General features: G+C 37.3%; 1 protein-coding gene across 1 annotated transcript in view; it reads left to right on the top strand.

Annotated features, from left to right (window-relative positions):
• Positions 1-17,430, top strand: part of LOC150087100 (uncharacterized) — a 449,565-nt gene that overhangs the window by 338,742 nt on the left and 93,393 nt on the right. Inside the window, exon 8 of the mRNA XM_090372375.1 lies at positions 14,625-14,778. Coding sequence (XP_090228501.1) covers positions 14,625-14,778 — 154 coding nt within the window. The remainder of the gene's footprint in view (positions 1-14,624; positions 14,779-17,430) is intronic.

Consider the following 17,430-nt stretch of genomic DNA (forward strand, 5'->3'; position numbering starts at 1 on the left):
GGCATTTGATGCAAGAAAGCAAGCTTATGCAGCATCAGCCAAAAAAAAAAAAAAAACCACTTCCACTTCACCCCTCTGTTCGTTCAAAATACCTGTCCAGCTGAGCCTTAAACTTATTTAGGCTATCAACCTCCACCACAAGGGATGGAAGTCTGTTCCACCAACCAACCACCCGCTGGCTAAAGGCAAATTTCCGCACGTCTATCCTACATCTGTCTTTCCTCAATTTGAATTTATGCCCTCTCAGGTGATTTTTCTGAGCTAGAGGAAGAATCCCATCAGCATTGAGCATGCTTAAACCATTCAAGGCTTTATACACCTCTATCAGATCACCTCGCTGGTGCCTAGTCTCCAGACACTGTAATTTGCAAAACTTAAGCCTTTTTTCGTAAGAGCACCCCTTTGTTCCATTCACTAATCTTGTTGCCCTTCTCTGTACTCATTCCAGCAGCTCTACATCCTTCTTGAAATGAGGCCTCCAGACCTGTATACAGTACTCTAGGTGTGGCCTGACCATTGCCTTATACAATGGAATAATCACCTCCTTATCCCTGCTGGAAAAATTCCTGTATATCATTGACAATATTCCATGAGCTACTCTTGCAGCCTGTCTGCACTGCTCAGAGAACTTCATATCTGCCTGCACAACTACCCCCATGTCCCTTTCATTCTCTACCACTGTCAGTGTAGTACCACAGAGTTGATACGTTGCTCTGGGGTTGCTGTTTCCCATGTGTAGTACTTTACATTTGTCACCAGCTGACAACCTGGTTGTGAAATAATTGCATGATATGAGATATGCCAAATGGTGTATAGTAGTTTAATATGTAATAAAAATTCAGGGAAAAAGCCTCAGACTGTGGGAAAATTTACAGACATATAAATTAGTGCATTTGAATCATGTCTACAATTGCACTAACTTATATATCTGAACTAGATTATTTTAATAAAATATGACTACTATAATATATAAATTTTAAATATTTATATGATTCAGTCAAGGTTAGTGCATATGGTGACCCTCTCCTGGCTCTGTAGCAGGCATCTGCATGCATCTTGAAAAATAAAACTTATTATTATTATTAGTCATATGGTGTAAGGAAGCGTGAGGCTTATGCTGCACCAGCCAAAATAAAATTCCCAAGTTACCATGTGTGAGAGAGAGAGAGAGAGAGAGAGAGAGAGAGAGAGAGAGACAAAGAAGTAGAGAAGAATCACCAAGAAAGAGAAGAAAGAAAGAAATCCAGCTCAGGACCCTGGTGTGCCAATCCCATATGCACCAGATGTGAGCTCCTGGGATGGTATTCAAGGACATTTAAAATCTATCCAAAAAAAATATATATATATTTATATAAAAAGAATGGAAAGCTGAATCTGATTGGATTTGTGTAATTCTAATCTAGGAACTGTTCATCAACTAGAATAATAATTCATTCATCTTCTGGATATGAGGATGTGAATTATTAATCTTATTCTGCTGTCTGATTTTTCCCAAACACCAAAATCTGAAATCTGACAGTAATGTCAGAAGTGTCGTCAATAATATGAGTGAATTCGAACTGCTGGTTAGGATAAGTAACGCTCGCTTGACATAATATGGCTTATGGAAACGTGATTACACCTGGATATAGGGGGTGATGAGTTTCAGTATGGTACGTATAATGTATTTAGGAAGGATAGGAAAGATAGAAGTGGTGTTAGGTCCGTGCTTCTTATCAAAAGCAGCCTGAGTGCAGCGAAAGCTTTCTCAGATTCAGATATTTCACATGCTAGTATAGAATCTGTATGGTGTGAGATAGTTGGAAGCAAAGGTATAATGAGAGTGGGAGTAATCTACATGCCAGGTGATTGTGAAGATTATGATGAGAGTCTCTACATGCAAATGGAATGGGCAAGTAAGCGTGAATGTCTTATTATGGGTGATTTTAATTTGCCTCTAATTGATTGGAGCAAATGGGAAGGAAACTCCGCATAGGGGATAAAATTTTTAAATCATCTAGATGATTGCTATTTGTATCAACATGTCAGGGAAAGTACTAGGGATAAGAACACTTTAGACCTCATCATCACCCATGAACCAGATGACACAATAGGGCTGACAGTACAGGAACTAGTAGCAGGAAGTGATCATGTAGTTCTATGGTGGACAATGAAAAGAGAGAGATTGAGAGAGAGAGAGGTAGCAGTAGTTAAAGGCAAATGAATGGGTTATAATTTCAGGAAAGGAAATTATGATGCCTTAAGGTGCTACATGCCTCTATTATCTGGGTAGATATCTCACAGCAAGCGAATACAATTGAATTATGGTATACCTTTTAAACATTAATCACAGAAGCCATGAATGCTTATATACCATTAAAAATATAAATACTCCACGAGGAGGATTCCAAGTTGGATGAATAATGAGTTTGCCAGATTACTTGAGCACAAAAAAAGATGGCATGGAAAAGTTACATAGCAATAAAAAGTACTGATGTAAAGATCTGTAATAGTGCCACAGTAAAGGTTAGGCTGGCAAAGGCAGATTATGAGAAAACACTGGCAAAGAGAGCAATGAGTGACGATAAGGAATTCTTCACATATATAAATGCAAAGAAGAGAAGGACAAACCAGATCGGACCCTTATATAATGGATGTGGGATAGTATTAGATACCCCAGCTGAAGTTTCAGATGAACTCAACAGTTACTTGGCATCGATATTTACAGAAGAAAAACCCTTTGTGTCAATGAGAAATTATGGGAGTGAAGTTGAAAAAAATTTAATTAACGATGTTGAAATTTCAGATTTTTTTTTAATTTAATGAAAAAAATTTCAAGCCTACAGGCCGGTAAGGCTCCTGGAGTTGATGGCATATACCCTATAATCTTAAGGGAGGTGGCAAGTGAGTGCATTGAACCATTGAGGCAAATTATGAGAGCATCACTGGACTCGGGAGTGATTCCATTGGACTGGAAAAGTGCCAATGTATCTCCAATACATAAGGGCAGTTCTAAGAGTAAAGGGGGAAATTATCAGCCAGTTAGTCTAACTTTAGTAGTAGAGAAAATCATGGAAACAATGATCAAAGGTGGAATTCAGGATAATTTAAATATAAATGGAATTCTGAAGGATACTCAGCAAGATTTTGTAAAGGGAAAGTCATGTTTTACTAATTTGGTTAGCTATTTTGACAGGGTCCCTCAAGAGCTGATTTTTTATAAGCTGGAACAGGTAGGTATCACAGGGAAAATCCTTAGATGGCTTCAGGGCAGGAGGCAGAGGGTATTGATAAATGGTTACTGCTCATATTGGGTTGATATAAAAAGTGGGATTCCCAAGGATCAGCATTAGGACCCTGTCATTTTTGATTTTCCTAAATGACATTGGTGAAGGGATAGAGGGCATGATGTCTAAATTTGTAGATGATGTGAAGATTGATAGAGTATTTAATGATCACCACCAAGCAGAGCTTCTTTAGAGTGACGTAGATAGACTTCAGGAATGGTCAGAAAAATTTGGAGTTACTGTTCACCTGGTGAACAGTAACTCCAAATTTGGCAGAGTTGAACTAAAGCCGGTAGTGGAGGGAAGGGACTTGTGTATTACGATACGGTCAGACATAAACTTCTCCAAGCATTGTAGCCTGGTTGCAAGGAAGGCCCATGGTGTGCTAGCGATGATTTATCGAACAATTGCCAGTAGAGATAAGGACATCATAATCCCATTATATAAGACTATTGTTAGAGCACACTTGGAATACTGTGTTCAAGTATGGACACCACATCTAAAGAAAGATATTGTGCTTCTTGAAAGTTCAAAGATGGGAAACTCGCCTGTTGAGATCAGTAAAATGACGTCCATATCAGGAAAGACTTCAAATATGCAGGTTGTAGAACTTTGAAACTAGGCACTTTAGAGGAGACTTGATTGAGGTGTTTAAGGCTCTGAGAACCATAAGTAAAATGAATGAGGATGAAATTTTCACGGTTATAAATGATTCTACAAATAGAGGCCATGATATCAAGTTACAGGGGGAGAGATGTTTAGACTGGATTGCAGGAAGTTTTATTTTAGCCAGCGAGTTATAAGTTACAGAGGCTGACAGTTTTGGGAAATTCAAAGGTCACCTGCATAATTACCTACAGGAGGAGGGAAACACATGGGTTGTCAATTTCCTTTTCCTTATTTTTCTCTTATTATTATTTTTTTTTCTTCTTAATATTATTATTTTATTTCTATTCTTATTTTTTATTTTATTTTATTTTATTTTTTTGGCTGATGCAGCATAAGCCATAGGCTTCCTTGCAACATTCTGTTTCTAATGTGGCCATTACTAATACTAATCTGTTTCAAGAAAGTTAAAAAAAAACTGCTCAGCATAATCAGATAGTCCTAAAAGACTGGTGTTGCCCTACAACTGGTGTTCAATAAGTGATACATATGGTACTTAGCATACTAAACTAAACAAAACAAAACAAAAAAAAATGTTTTCTGAAATTTAAATATTTGGTGTCAAATATAAAAGGATAACAAGGATATGGAGCAAAGATAACAAGAGGCTGAAGAGAGAGCCAGTGTCCTCTTTATTGCTTCTTCTTTTTCTTATGAAGCATAAGTTTTTTGGTTTATTGATATTATTGAAGCAGTTTGATAATTTATATTTTATGATCCTGTATGTGTTTTCAAGGCATTGATTGTTCATGCCCATAAAATTAATAAGAATCAAGAACATAAAAGGAAATTCACTTATATTGTTGATAATGCTTCTGCTAGGGGGAACAACTGTATCCGGCTGCTCCATAAACTTTTCTTGATTTGTGTGTTCTTAATTACAGTATTAAGTTCCTATTAGTGCTTTAGTGCTACCACATAAAATAAGCCCATGGATATGCCAGATGCAAGTGCTATATTATGGGTGCAGACAAGAGATAAGCATTAAATGAACTTCTTCATGCTCATTCTGTTTCTTTATACACTCGTATAATGGCTGAATGCGAGTGTTTCTTTATACACTCACATTCAGCCATTATCTAATAGTTCAACTTATAAGCCCATGGATATGCCAGATGCAAGTGCTATATTATGGGAGCAGACAAGAGATAAGTATTAAATGAACTTCTTCATGCTCATTCTGTTTCTTTATACACTCGCATTCAGCCATTATCTAATAGTTCAACTTATACACATGTCCAATTGACACTTGTTTTTGATCCGGCATTAGAGTTCTGCTTAGCCACTCTGCTCTCTCCTCCTTCCTTTGCACCCCTGCTATCTGTGAATTTTACTGTATTTGTCGGGACAACTAAGGTGACTTCAAAGTGACAAAGTGACCTGGCTGGTCACTTTGTCACTTTGTTTACAAAACCATAACTGGTATTGATATTGATTAGTAACCCTACAATATGTGAACTGTTGTTCACTCAAAATGCTTGGCTCTATTGAACTGCCTATTCTGGGATTTGCCTAAGAAAATCGCAATGAACAATCGATTTTACAAAAAAATAATAATAATAATATTGTCAAAAACATATAGTACAAGCAGATATTTGATTCAACTAATTCAATATGACAAATAAAATCCTTGCATCTGCACCATCTCTGGAACCAGATCTGACCCCAATTGTCCAGTGTATTGATTGTAAACAATTAATATGCAATGACTGTACCCAATCTGACCTGAAAAATTAAATAAAAGTCTTTAGAAATCATTTTCTTGTGATAGATGTCGACTCATAAATTCTCAGAAAAGCCCTATAAATGTTAGCATTACCATTAGTAGAGGAATATGTTGCAAGAAAGCAAGCTTATGCAGCATCAGCCAAAAAAAAAAAAAAAACCGCTCCCATTTCACCCCTCTGTTCATTCCAAATACCTGTCCAGCTGAGCCTTAAATTTATTTAGGCTATCAACTTCCACAACAAAGGATGGAAGTCTGTTCCACCAACCAACTACCCGCTGGCTAAAGGAAAACTTCCGCACATCAATCCTGCAACTGTCTTTCCTCAATTTGAAGTTATGCCCTCTCAGGTGATTATTTTGAGCAAAAGGAAGAATCCCATCAGCATTGAGCATGCTCAAACCATTCAAGGCTTTATACACCTCAGTCAGATCACCTCACAGGTGCCTGGTCTCCAGACACTGTAATTTGCAAAACTTAAGTCTTTCTTCATAAGAGCAACCATTTGTTCCATTCACTAATCTTGTTGCCCTTCTCTATACTCGTTCCAACAGCTCTACATCCTTCTTAAAATGAGGCCTCCAGACCTGTATACAGTACTCAAGGTGTGGCCTGACCATTGCCTTATACAAGGGGATAATCACCTCTTTATCCCTACTAGAAATATTCCTGTATATTATTGACAAGACACCAAGAGCTACGCTTGCAGACCATCTGCATAGTTCAGAAAACTTCATAGCTGCCTGCACAATTACCCCCAGGTCATTTTCATTCTCTTCCACTGTCACTGTAGTACCACACAGTCGATACATTACTCTGGGGTTACTACTTCCCATATGTAGTACTTTACACATGTCAATGTTAAACTTCATTTGCCACCTCTCAGCCCATCTGTTCAACTTTTCTAGATCCTGTTGCAGCAGCATGGCATCAGTAGTGTCCTTAACAACCCTGCCAACCTTTGTATCATCTCCAAACCTGGACATTAAGCTTGATATACCAGCATCAATATCTTTTATAAATACAGAAAACAACAGTGGACCCAACACTGAACCCTGAGGGACTCCACTAATAACGTTAGTCCATGATGAGCAGTGTCCATTGATTACCACTCTCTGTCTTCTCCCCCTCAACCATCCCTTTATCCATAGCAGCAATTTGTCTCCAATGCCACACTGCTCCAGTTTGTGCAGCAGTCTTCCATGTGCAACATTATCAAAAGCCTTTCAATGATCCAAATATATGATATCAAAGTTATTCCCTTCATCCAGTTCCTTTGTGACCACATCATAGTATCCAATCAAATTGGTCAGGCAAGACTTTCCCTTAACAAAACCATGCTGTGTCTGAGCTAAAACTGAAGTCTTGTCTAGATGATCCTGCAGTACTGCTTTACGAAGTGCCTCCATTAATTTTTCTGGAACATAAGTTAAACTAACAGGTCTATAATTACTTGTCTCGCCCTTTGATTCTCCTTTTTGAATTGGGGTCACATTTGCACATCTCCACTCCATGGGTACCTCCTCTGAGTCCAAGGAAGCTCTCCTAATTATGGCTAAGGGTTTACTTACTTCCTTTGCTGCCTCCTTTAATATAACTGGTTCGATCCCATCCATTCCAGATGCATTTCTTATGTTTATCTTCAACAATTTCTCGTCTACTTTTCTCTCAGTTATTAAAAAATCATCTAGCTGACTGCCAGAGTTTAATTCACCTTTGGAATTCCCCTCCCTGAATAAATACTGATTTGTGAATGTAGATGCAAAATACTAATTTAGTTTGTTAGCTATGTGAGCAGAATCATCAACAGTTAAACCATCCATATCCAGTGGACCAATTTGATTCATCCCCTTCCTTCCAGAGTTTACATAAGTAAAGAACTCTTTGCTGTTTTTCTTTGCATCCTTTGCAAAGATTTCTTTTATTCTGTCTTTGCTTGCCTAACCTTCTTTGTGACTTGGTTACAAACCAACTTATATCTGTCATAGGCTATCGTGTCACCCATTAATTTATATGTATCCCATGTATTTTTCTTTTCTGCTGTATGTGTCATTAGTTCATCTGACATCCATTTAGGCCTAAACTTTGAACAATATTTCTTAGTTGGTAGGTAATGCCTAGTTGCTTCCAAGATAAATTCTTTGAGTGCCTCACATTTTGAATTTGCTGTGGGTAACATCATCAGTTGGTCCCACCGTATAGAATTTAAATCTGTCTCACACCGCCGTAGTCGCCTTTACGAAAGCAAAAACCCTTCCCTTTACTCCTGATGGTAGTTACCTCCTTGAGTAAATCCCACTTGAGCACACTGTGATCACTGCCACCTAGTGGTTCCTTTATCTGCAGATTCTTAATGCATGAAGAATCACTACTTATAATCAGATCAAGAGTATTACTCCCTCTAATTGCCTCCCGAACATGCTGATGTAGAAAACAATCATCCAATAAATCCAAAAGCCTTGCTAGTGTGTGTGTGTCCAACCCACAAATTCCAGTCAGTATCGGGGAATTTAAAATCCCCCATTATAAAACTCTCTGATTTACTGGCCCACTCTATTTCCCTGTACAGTTTCTTATTATACTCATCAGAGTCATTAGGCCTATAACACAATCCTACTCTCAATTTTGATCTCCCAGTGCTTATGTCACACCAAACTGACTCGACACTGCACTGTCCACAGATTTCGACTGGCTTCACTTCCTTGGATTTCATGTGTTTCTTAACTAATAGCATAACCCCTCCTCCCTTCCTATCCGGTCTATCTTTCCTGTGCACATTGTACTCCCCAAATTCCAGTTCTGCATTCCTTATATCTGTGTTACACCACATCTCTGATATCCCAACTATATCTGCCTTTGATGTTTTGAGCAATACCTCAAAATTATCTGGTTTTAATTTGCATTCAGACATGAAATTTTCTGAGCAGTACAGACAAGCTATCAGAGCATGTCATGGTATCTTGTGAATGATAAAGAGGAATTTTGCTAGCAGGGACAAGGAGGTTATTATCTCTTTGTATAAGGCAACGGTCAGGCCACACCTTGTGTATTGCATACAGAACTGGAGGCCTGATTTTAGGAAGTGTGTAGAATTGTTAGAATGAGTACAAAGAAAGGCAACAAGGTTGGTGAGGGGAACAAAGGTTTGCTCTTACAGAGAAAGGCTTAGTTCTGCAAATTTCAGCACCTGGAGACTAGGTACATGCGAAGTTATCTGATTGAGGTGTATAAGGCGTTAAATGGGTTATGCAAGCTCAATGCTGATGGATTCTTCCTCTTGCTCAGAATATGAAGCTGAGGAAGCATAAATTCAAATTGTGGAAAGATAGTTGTAGAATTGATGTGCAGAAATTTGCCTTTAACCAGCAGGTAATTGATTGCTGGAACAAACTTCTGTCATTGTGGAAATTGATCGCTTAAATTCAGTGAAGAACTTGAAAAACATTTGGAGCAAATGTGTGAATGAAATGGGAAATGTGATTTTTTTTTTGATTGATACTGTATTATCTTGCTTTCTTACATCATATGCCTCTACTAATGATAATGCATACTTCCTTTGTACATGTGATTTTATTGTTTGGACTTTTGTCAATGGTTTATCTTACTGTTTGATTTCTTATTATTGTTATCAACTCTGTACTTTTTTTTACAAATATGCTGTTTTTTTTGGGGGGGGGGGGAAGGCAATATCTTTCATCTGTTATTGTGGAAGTTGATGGCTTAAATTCAAGGAAGAACTGGACAAACATTTGGAGTGAATGGATAGATGACGTGGGAAGAGTTATTTTTTTATATTTTTTGACTGAAGCTTGCTTTTCTTGTATCATATGCCTCTACTAATGCATACTTCTTTTGTACATGTGATATTAATGTTTGGACCTATGTCAGTGGTTTGCCTTACTGTGGGATTTCTTATCAACTCTGTACTTTATTTGTAAATATGCAGGAAAATAAGTCTCTGCGGGACACTTTCCATCAGTTTTTTATAAATATCCTCCAATGTTTCTGTCAAATGGCCCTCAAAGCAGTAACCAGTACAGCAGCACTGTTTTTTTTTTTTTTTTTTTGGGCAATCTCTTCTCGCACATTCCCAATGATTCAGGTCATTCCAGAGGTTCTCTGTACAATTGAAGTCAGGGCAATATGAAGAAAATGTCAAAGAGCTGGACTGTTAACAGGAAAGATTGCTTCTCCAGGGATGGGATACACTTAAATAGAAAGGGTGCAAGAATATTGCTGATATTATTGAGGCAATGTTGAATAGGTCGGAAAACTGCTAGCTTGGGGAATTCACAGACTAAAACATTAACAGTAGCTGTTAATGTATTAATCGCACTGCTTCTATTGAAATGAGCAGCAGTCTGGAAAGTAAGTTGCTGGGGATTTCAAGAACTGTTGGGAGTCATCACGAAACAAGTAAATACATGGGCTGTGTTAGGGTAACTAAGAATAAGAACTTTAGTATCAAAAAGCTGGACTGGCCAGACCAGCTTTTAATACTCATTTCCTCAAACTAGTCCATTATAGTGCAAACAGTATGATCTAGAGCATTGTCTTACTGATACAGTTATGTTTCATTTTCAACATGCACTACCTACAGTGTGTCAGTCACAATGTAGGCCATGCATGATTGTCAGTGATATCTAGAGAGACCTCAGAATTCATGGTTTTGTCCAAAACAATCAATGGTCCATGGCCAAACCATGAAAAAGAACCTCAGACCATCATGCTGCCTCCATCAAACTTCATTGTCAGGACAATACTATCTGGAAGAGGGGTGCCCAAATATTAATGTTAGCACAGTGTGTGTCTCTGTGTGTGTTTATATATATATTTATATATTTTTTATTTAATAAAAATTTGCATTAGCAGAGTCATATAATGCAAGAAAAGAAGCTCATACAGTATTAGCCAAAAGAAAACTTCACATTTCACCCATCCATTCACTAAAAAAGATTGTCCAGTTTTTCCTTGAATTTATTTAAGGTATCAATTTCCACAATGACAGATGGAAGATTGTTCCATCTAAAGACAAATTTCCACACATCTATTCTGCATCTGTCTTTCCTCAATTTCAATTTAATTTCTTCAAGTTCAATTTAATTCCCTCCCCCATAATCTGATCAAGAGGAAGAATCCCATCAGCTTGCTCAAGCGATTCAAGGCCTAATTGGCATTAGTAAGTCATTTGAAAGCATCAGCCAAAAAAAAAAAACCCTTCCCATTTCACCTATCCATTCACTCCAAATGTTTGCCTAGTTCTGCCTTGAACTTATTAAAGTTGCTGACCTCCACTACAACAGATGGAAGTTTGTTCCACCTATCAACCACCCATTGGCTAAAGATGTATTTCTGTACATCTATTCTACAAATGTCTTTCCTCAATTTCAATTTTTTCCCTCTCAGCTGGTTATTCTAAGCATCCTATCAAACCATTCAAGGGTTCATGCACCTCAGTCATATCACCTTGCAGGTGCCTTATTTCAAGACACTGTAATTTCCAAAACTTAAGCCTTCTTTCGTAAGTGCAACCCTTTGTTCCATTCACTAATCTTGTTGCCCTTCTCTGTACTCGTTCCAGCAGCTCTACATCCTTCTTTGGTGCCTCCGTAGCCATGTGGGCAGGAGCGGCAGTGCGCAGCACACGCTTCTTGATTAGACCTGGGTTCGAGCCCATGACCACCAAATACGGAGGATGCAGAAAGGTCAGGGAATGACCACCGCATATCCCCAGAGCAATATGGCCTTAGTTGCTAATGCTCCTAAAAACCAAATAACATAACATCCTTCTTAAAATGAGGCCTCCAGACCTGTATATAAAGTATTCAAGGAGTGGCCTGACCATTGACAAGGGGATAATCACCTCATTATCCCTACTAGAAAAATTCCTGTATATCATTGACAAGACACTATGAGCTACACTTGCAGACCGTCTGTACTGCTCAGAAAACTTCATTGCACAATTACGCCTGCACAATTACCCCAGGTAATTTTCTTTCTCTACCACTGTCAGTGTAGTACCACACAGTTGATACATTACTCTGGGTTTACTGCTTTGCATATGCAGTACTTTACATTTGTCAATGTTAAGCTTCAGATGCCACCTCTCAGCCCATCTGCTCAACTTTTCTAGATCCTGTTGCAGTAGCGTATTGTCATTACTATCATTAATAACCCTGCTGACCTTCTTCGTATTGTCTGCAAATTTAGACATTAAGCCTGATATATATCATTAATAAATACAGAAAACAACAATGGACCCAACACTGAACCCTGGGAGACTCCACTAATAACATTAGCCCATGAAGAGCAGTGTCAATTGATTACCACTCTCTGTCTTTTTCCCTATCAGCAATTTGCCTCTTATGCCACAGTGCTCCAATTTATGCAGCTGTCTTCCATGTGCAGCAGTATCAAAACCCTTTCTAAGATCCAAATATATGATATCAAAATTATTCTTTACATCCAGTTTCTTTGTGATCACATCATTGTATCCAATCAAATTGGTCAAACAAGACTTCCCCTTAACAAATCCATGTGTCTGAGCTATAACTGAAGCGTTGTCTAGGTGATCCTGCAGTGCTCTTTAAGCAGTGCATCCATTAATTTCCCTTGGAACAGAAATTAAACTAACAGGTCTGTACTTACTTGTGTTGCCCTTTGATCCTCCTTTGTGAATTGGGGTTGCATTTGCACATCTCCAGTCCATGGGTACCTCCCCTGAGTCCAAGGAAGCTCTCATAATTATGGCTAAGGGTTTGCTTACTTCCTTTGCTGCTTCTTTTAATATAACTGGATAGATTACATCCACCCCAGGTGCCTTTCTTATGTTTATCTTCAACAATTTCTCCTCCACTTTGCTCTCAGTTATTACGAAATCATTTAGCTCACTGCTAGTTTAATTCACCTCTGGCATTCCCCTTCCTGAGTAACTCCTCATGTGTGAATGTAGATGCAAAATACTCATTTAGTTTGTTAGTTACCTGAGCAGGATCATCAACAGTTGAATCATTGATATCAGTAGACCAATCTGATTCAGCCCCTTCCTTCTAGAGTTTACACAAGTAACAAACTCTGTGCTGTTTTTCTTTGCATCCTTTACCAAAGATTTCTCATAATCTGCCTTTGCCTGCCAAACCTCCTTTTTGACTTGGTTACAGATCAGCTTATATCTACCATAAGCTTCTGTGTCACCTGTTAATTTATATGTATATGTATCCCATGCATTTTTATTCTCTGCCACATGTCTCATTAGTTCATCTGACATCCATTTATGTCTAAACCTTGAACAATATTTCTTAGTTGGTATGAAAAGCCTAGTAGCTTCCAAGATTAATTCTTTGAATGCTTCCCATTTTGAATTTGCTGTTGGTAACATCATCAGTTGGTCCCACTGTATTTGCCTTTATGAAAGCAAAAACCCTTCCCTTTACCCCGATGGTAGTTACTTCTTTGATTAAATCCCACTTCAGCACACTGTGATCGCTGTCACCTAGAATCTGCAGACCACTGTCATTATCTGGAAAGTTAAAATACCTCATTATAAGACATTCTTATTTACTGGCCCACTCTCTTTATCTGCACAATTGCTCATTATACTCATCTGATTCATTAGGCCTATAACACACACCTACTCCCATTTTCCCTTTCCCAGTGCTTATGTCACACCACACTGACTTAGCATTGCATTGTCCACCAGTGTCAGTTGGATGCACTTCCTTAGATTTTGTGTTTCCTAACTAACAGCATAACCCCTCCTCCCTTCCTGTCCTGTCTGTCCTTTCTGTACACACTGTACTCCCCAAATCCCAATTCTGCACTGCTTATATCCATGGGGCACCTCGTCTCTGATATTTCAACAATATCTGCTTTTGTTGGCATGACCGTGTAGGTACATAGTCTTAAGATGCTACAATTTGCAGAACTTAAGCCTTTCTTGGTAAGAGTACCCATTTTTTCCACCTCACTGATCTTGTTGCCCTTTTCTGTACTCGTTCCAGCAGCTCTATATCATTCCTAAAATGAGGCCTCCAGTCCTGTATGCAGTACTCAAGGTGTTTTCAGGGCTCAAGTCTCAGACTGCAGGAGAATTTAATGACATATAAGGTAGTTAAAATCAATTGCATCTATACATAGTAAATTATCCAAAATTATTATACTGGCATGGTTTCATTACATCTCATATTGTGAATCCCTTTAGAACAAGTTGCCTATCCATTTTTTACTTCAAATAAGTAACACTGCTCCAATAGGGAAGACAGTAGTCTTCTCTGGATGTGGTATTCACCAAGAATAAGTAATAGTCTTCTCTATTGGGTAAGTTTCTTATTCAAAGTACAACCAGATAGACAGCTTTTATGAAGGTATTCACAATGAAACAATACCACTATATTAACTTCAGTTAATTTTCTGCATATAGACGATGCATTTGCACTAGCTTATATGAGTATTGTTTTTATTTTATATTATTTATTTATTTATTATATTTTTTTTACTACAAACTAACATGATGCTATGCACTAACTTGTTAGATTATTATTTAATACTTATTTATGAATTATTAATAATTATTTATTCTATTTTTTATATATTTTTTTTCCATCTTATATTATTTCCAGTATTATTTCCATAAGTATTTCCATCTTATATTACCTCGAAAGGCAAAGCTCTAGTATTACCTTTAAAGGCAAAGTTCTTTGCTTTTCAAGGTACATGCCATGTCTCAGACATCCAGGGAGGGTCACCACCTACAGTAACCTTGATAGTATCAGATAAATATTTTTGTGTTTAAGAGTGTAGTATTATATAATATAAGTTAATTTGTATATTTCTTCCGTCTTAATACACATCAGAAGCTGATATTTTTTTTGATTTATTCAGTATTTTCTAAATTTTACTCTCAGTTTTCTCAAGTTTTAGTTTATCTTGCTTAGATTTGTAATTATATAATCTTATTTAATATTTAGGTGTCCAACAGATACTAGCATTATGGGCCCTTTAAGTAAAGTGCTTGGAAATGGACAGGTACTTCATGCTCCTTTTGATGCATTCAAATTTCCCACATCGGATATTGTGCAGTTTAAAGCACTGGTAACCCCATGTCTACCCATTTGTGAACCAGTATGTATAAACTTAGTTTAACAAGAAAAATTTCTTAAGTTTGAAAAATTTTAATTCAAGATTTTCTTCAGGATCTTCATGCATGACAGTTTCAATTCCAAAGTTCTGTAGCAATTTAAAACAATATATTTTGTTAGGTTACATAAAAAATACTTTTAAGTAAGATTTACTGTAATTCAGTGATATTTGTCTCTCAAAAAGAGCTGCTAGAAATCTTCCAAATAGAAGTCAAGAAAATGAAAGGTAAGATTCTTCTCCATAACTAGTACCATACCCTCACTTTATAAATCAAGCAATAACTTAATATGTTATCTGTCAACCAGTTATTTATTCACACATTTGTTTATTGAAGAAACCATTGATATTTCTTTGAGCTATATTTTTTATAGGAAATGTCCAGATAAAGAATCCCAGAAAAACATAACATACAATTACCAGATTTTGTAAATTGCAGATAACATTAGTTTTATAGCTGATGCTTCTGTTTCCAAGATGATTAGTGACTTGCTTGTCGCAATTTTTACCCATTATGTATTTGCACTTTGCAAATGAGTGAAATGATGAGTTTTTAGAAAAATTTGTGAAGCCATCCCAGATTTCATTAAATTCAGACCAATAGAAATTCATTAAACCCCCCTTCCCAAGTTATTACTATACATAAGTGGAAGTATTTTTTATTTATTTATTATTTTTTTTATGATGAAAACTCCAAACGCAAAACGTATTGGAACCTATAGTACTTAGTACTGTGTCGGTTGAAGGTTGAGAAGAAGAAAAAAGATACATGTTGAATTTAGATTTTAATCTCTGTAGATTTTAATTTTCAAGAAATACATGTGAAGGGAGGTTGTTTCAGAAAACAGAAGTTGAAGGAATAAATGAGGAAGAAAAAAAAATTAGTTCTGTGAGTGTGATGTTACATAGTAAAAGAATGCTGACTGGTTGTGGCATGTTTGACTGGTTGTGACAGGTTTGGGAGTGGGTTGGAATTATAGAAACCAATAAGAAGAATGATGCCCATGAAAGTATTTATAGAAAAGGCATGCAGCAGGAACAATGTCTGAGACAGAGTCGAGAGACTTTGTTAGAGATGGGTCATTAATTAACCTAACGGCCCTCTTTTGAATTAAGTCTAATTTGGGAAAGGTTTTGTTGGCACCACCCCCAGATGTGAGAACAATATTCCATAGTAGGATGGATTTGAGATTTGTTCAGAATGAGTAGCTGTTTTGAAGAAAAGTAATGCCAAGGGTAAAAGAGAAAACACAGTTTTTTAGATGCAGAGAGAGCATTATTCATTATGTGCATATGCCAAGAGAGATTACAAGTCATGGTAATTCATAATAGAGATATGTGAACTTGTCTAGAAATTTGTGTGTCATTGAAGATGACCATCAGAGAATAAGAATCCTTTTTATAAGATATAAGACAAGACTAAGCTTTAGAAGGATCACAGTTAACTAGAATATTCCCACTGGAGAATTTTCTGGAAATCAGCATTTAAGGAATTGGTGTTAGTGGATATTTGATAAGTTGAAGCTGTTTGTGCAGGGTAGAGTTTCTCACACTATAAGGTGGAATGCAATACGCTATCATCAGCAAAATTATGGATAGGATTCCCAGTTAGTGACATTATCATTTGGTTTTTAGTAGCATTAGCAACTAAGGCCATATTGCTCCAGGGATAATGCGGTGGTCATTCCTTGACCTTTCGGCATCCTCCGTATTTGGTGGTCACAGGCTCGAACCCCAGTCTAATTGAGAAGCGTGTGCTACGCACTGCTGCTCCTGCTCACCTGGCTACGGAGGTGCCAAATCCAGTCAGTGAAAGAAGGTCATTAATTGACAAGAGGAAAATAGTGGAAGAAAGAACTGAACCTTGGGGAACACCAGCATTAGTGAAGTTAGAAAACAGAGTGCCAACTACCAATCAACCACAGTGAGAGAGAAAACTAGATACCCAATTAGAAAAAACGGTTGGCAAACTGTAAGATGTAAGCTTATTTAGAAGCCCTTTATACCAATAATTAAAAGCCTTTGAAATGTCAAGAGAAATTGCTTGAGTTTTACCAAACTTTTCCATTCAATTTGAATATGAGAAACTTAAGCCAGTATATCACCAGTTGATCGACACTGATGGAATCCATACTGAAAAATATTGATCAGTTGGAAAGGTTCTAGATGATTTAAGAGTTTGTAGTTAATGGATTTCCCCATTATATTAGAAAGAGTAGAAGTGCAGTGGAATGATTGACAAGAGGGAATTGTCACTCTTTTTAGAAAATGGCTTGATGTGAGAAATTATCCAAGGAGCAGGAAAAGCACCAGCAGAACAAGAAATTGTAAAAAAGCAATACGGAACAGGATAAAGCTCAGCAGCACAGATTTTGAGAACAAGTGGAGAAACACCATCAGAACCTAATGCATTCTTGGCATCAGATCTGTTCAAAATTCTTCTGACATCCTTTTTGATGGAAAACAACAGGAGGCATTGAATGAAGTGTCTTGAAAGTGGCAGGAGGTGGTTTACCAAGATCATCAATACAAGGGTTAGGAAAAAAAGTAGGATGCTTGCTAGGGCTTTATCTTTAGTTGAGGTGGCAGTAGAACCATGGGGTTTAACAGCGGTGGGTGTAGAGATGAGCAAATGTT

Source organism: Mastigoproctus giganteus, chromosome 4, assembly GCF_048544385.1.
Source record: "Mastigoproctus giganteus isolate SK-2022 chromosome 4, ASM4854438v1, whole genome shotgun sequence".
In the NCBI taxonomy this organism is placed as follows: domain Eukaryota; kingdom Metazoa; phylum Arthropoda; class Arachnida; order Uropygi; family Thelyphonidae; genus Mastigoproctus; species Mastigoproctus giganteus.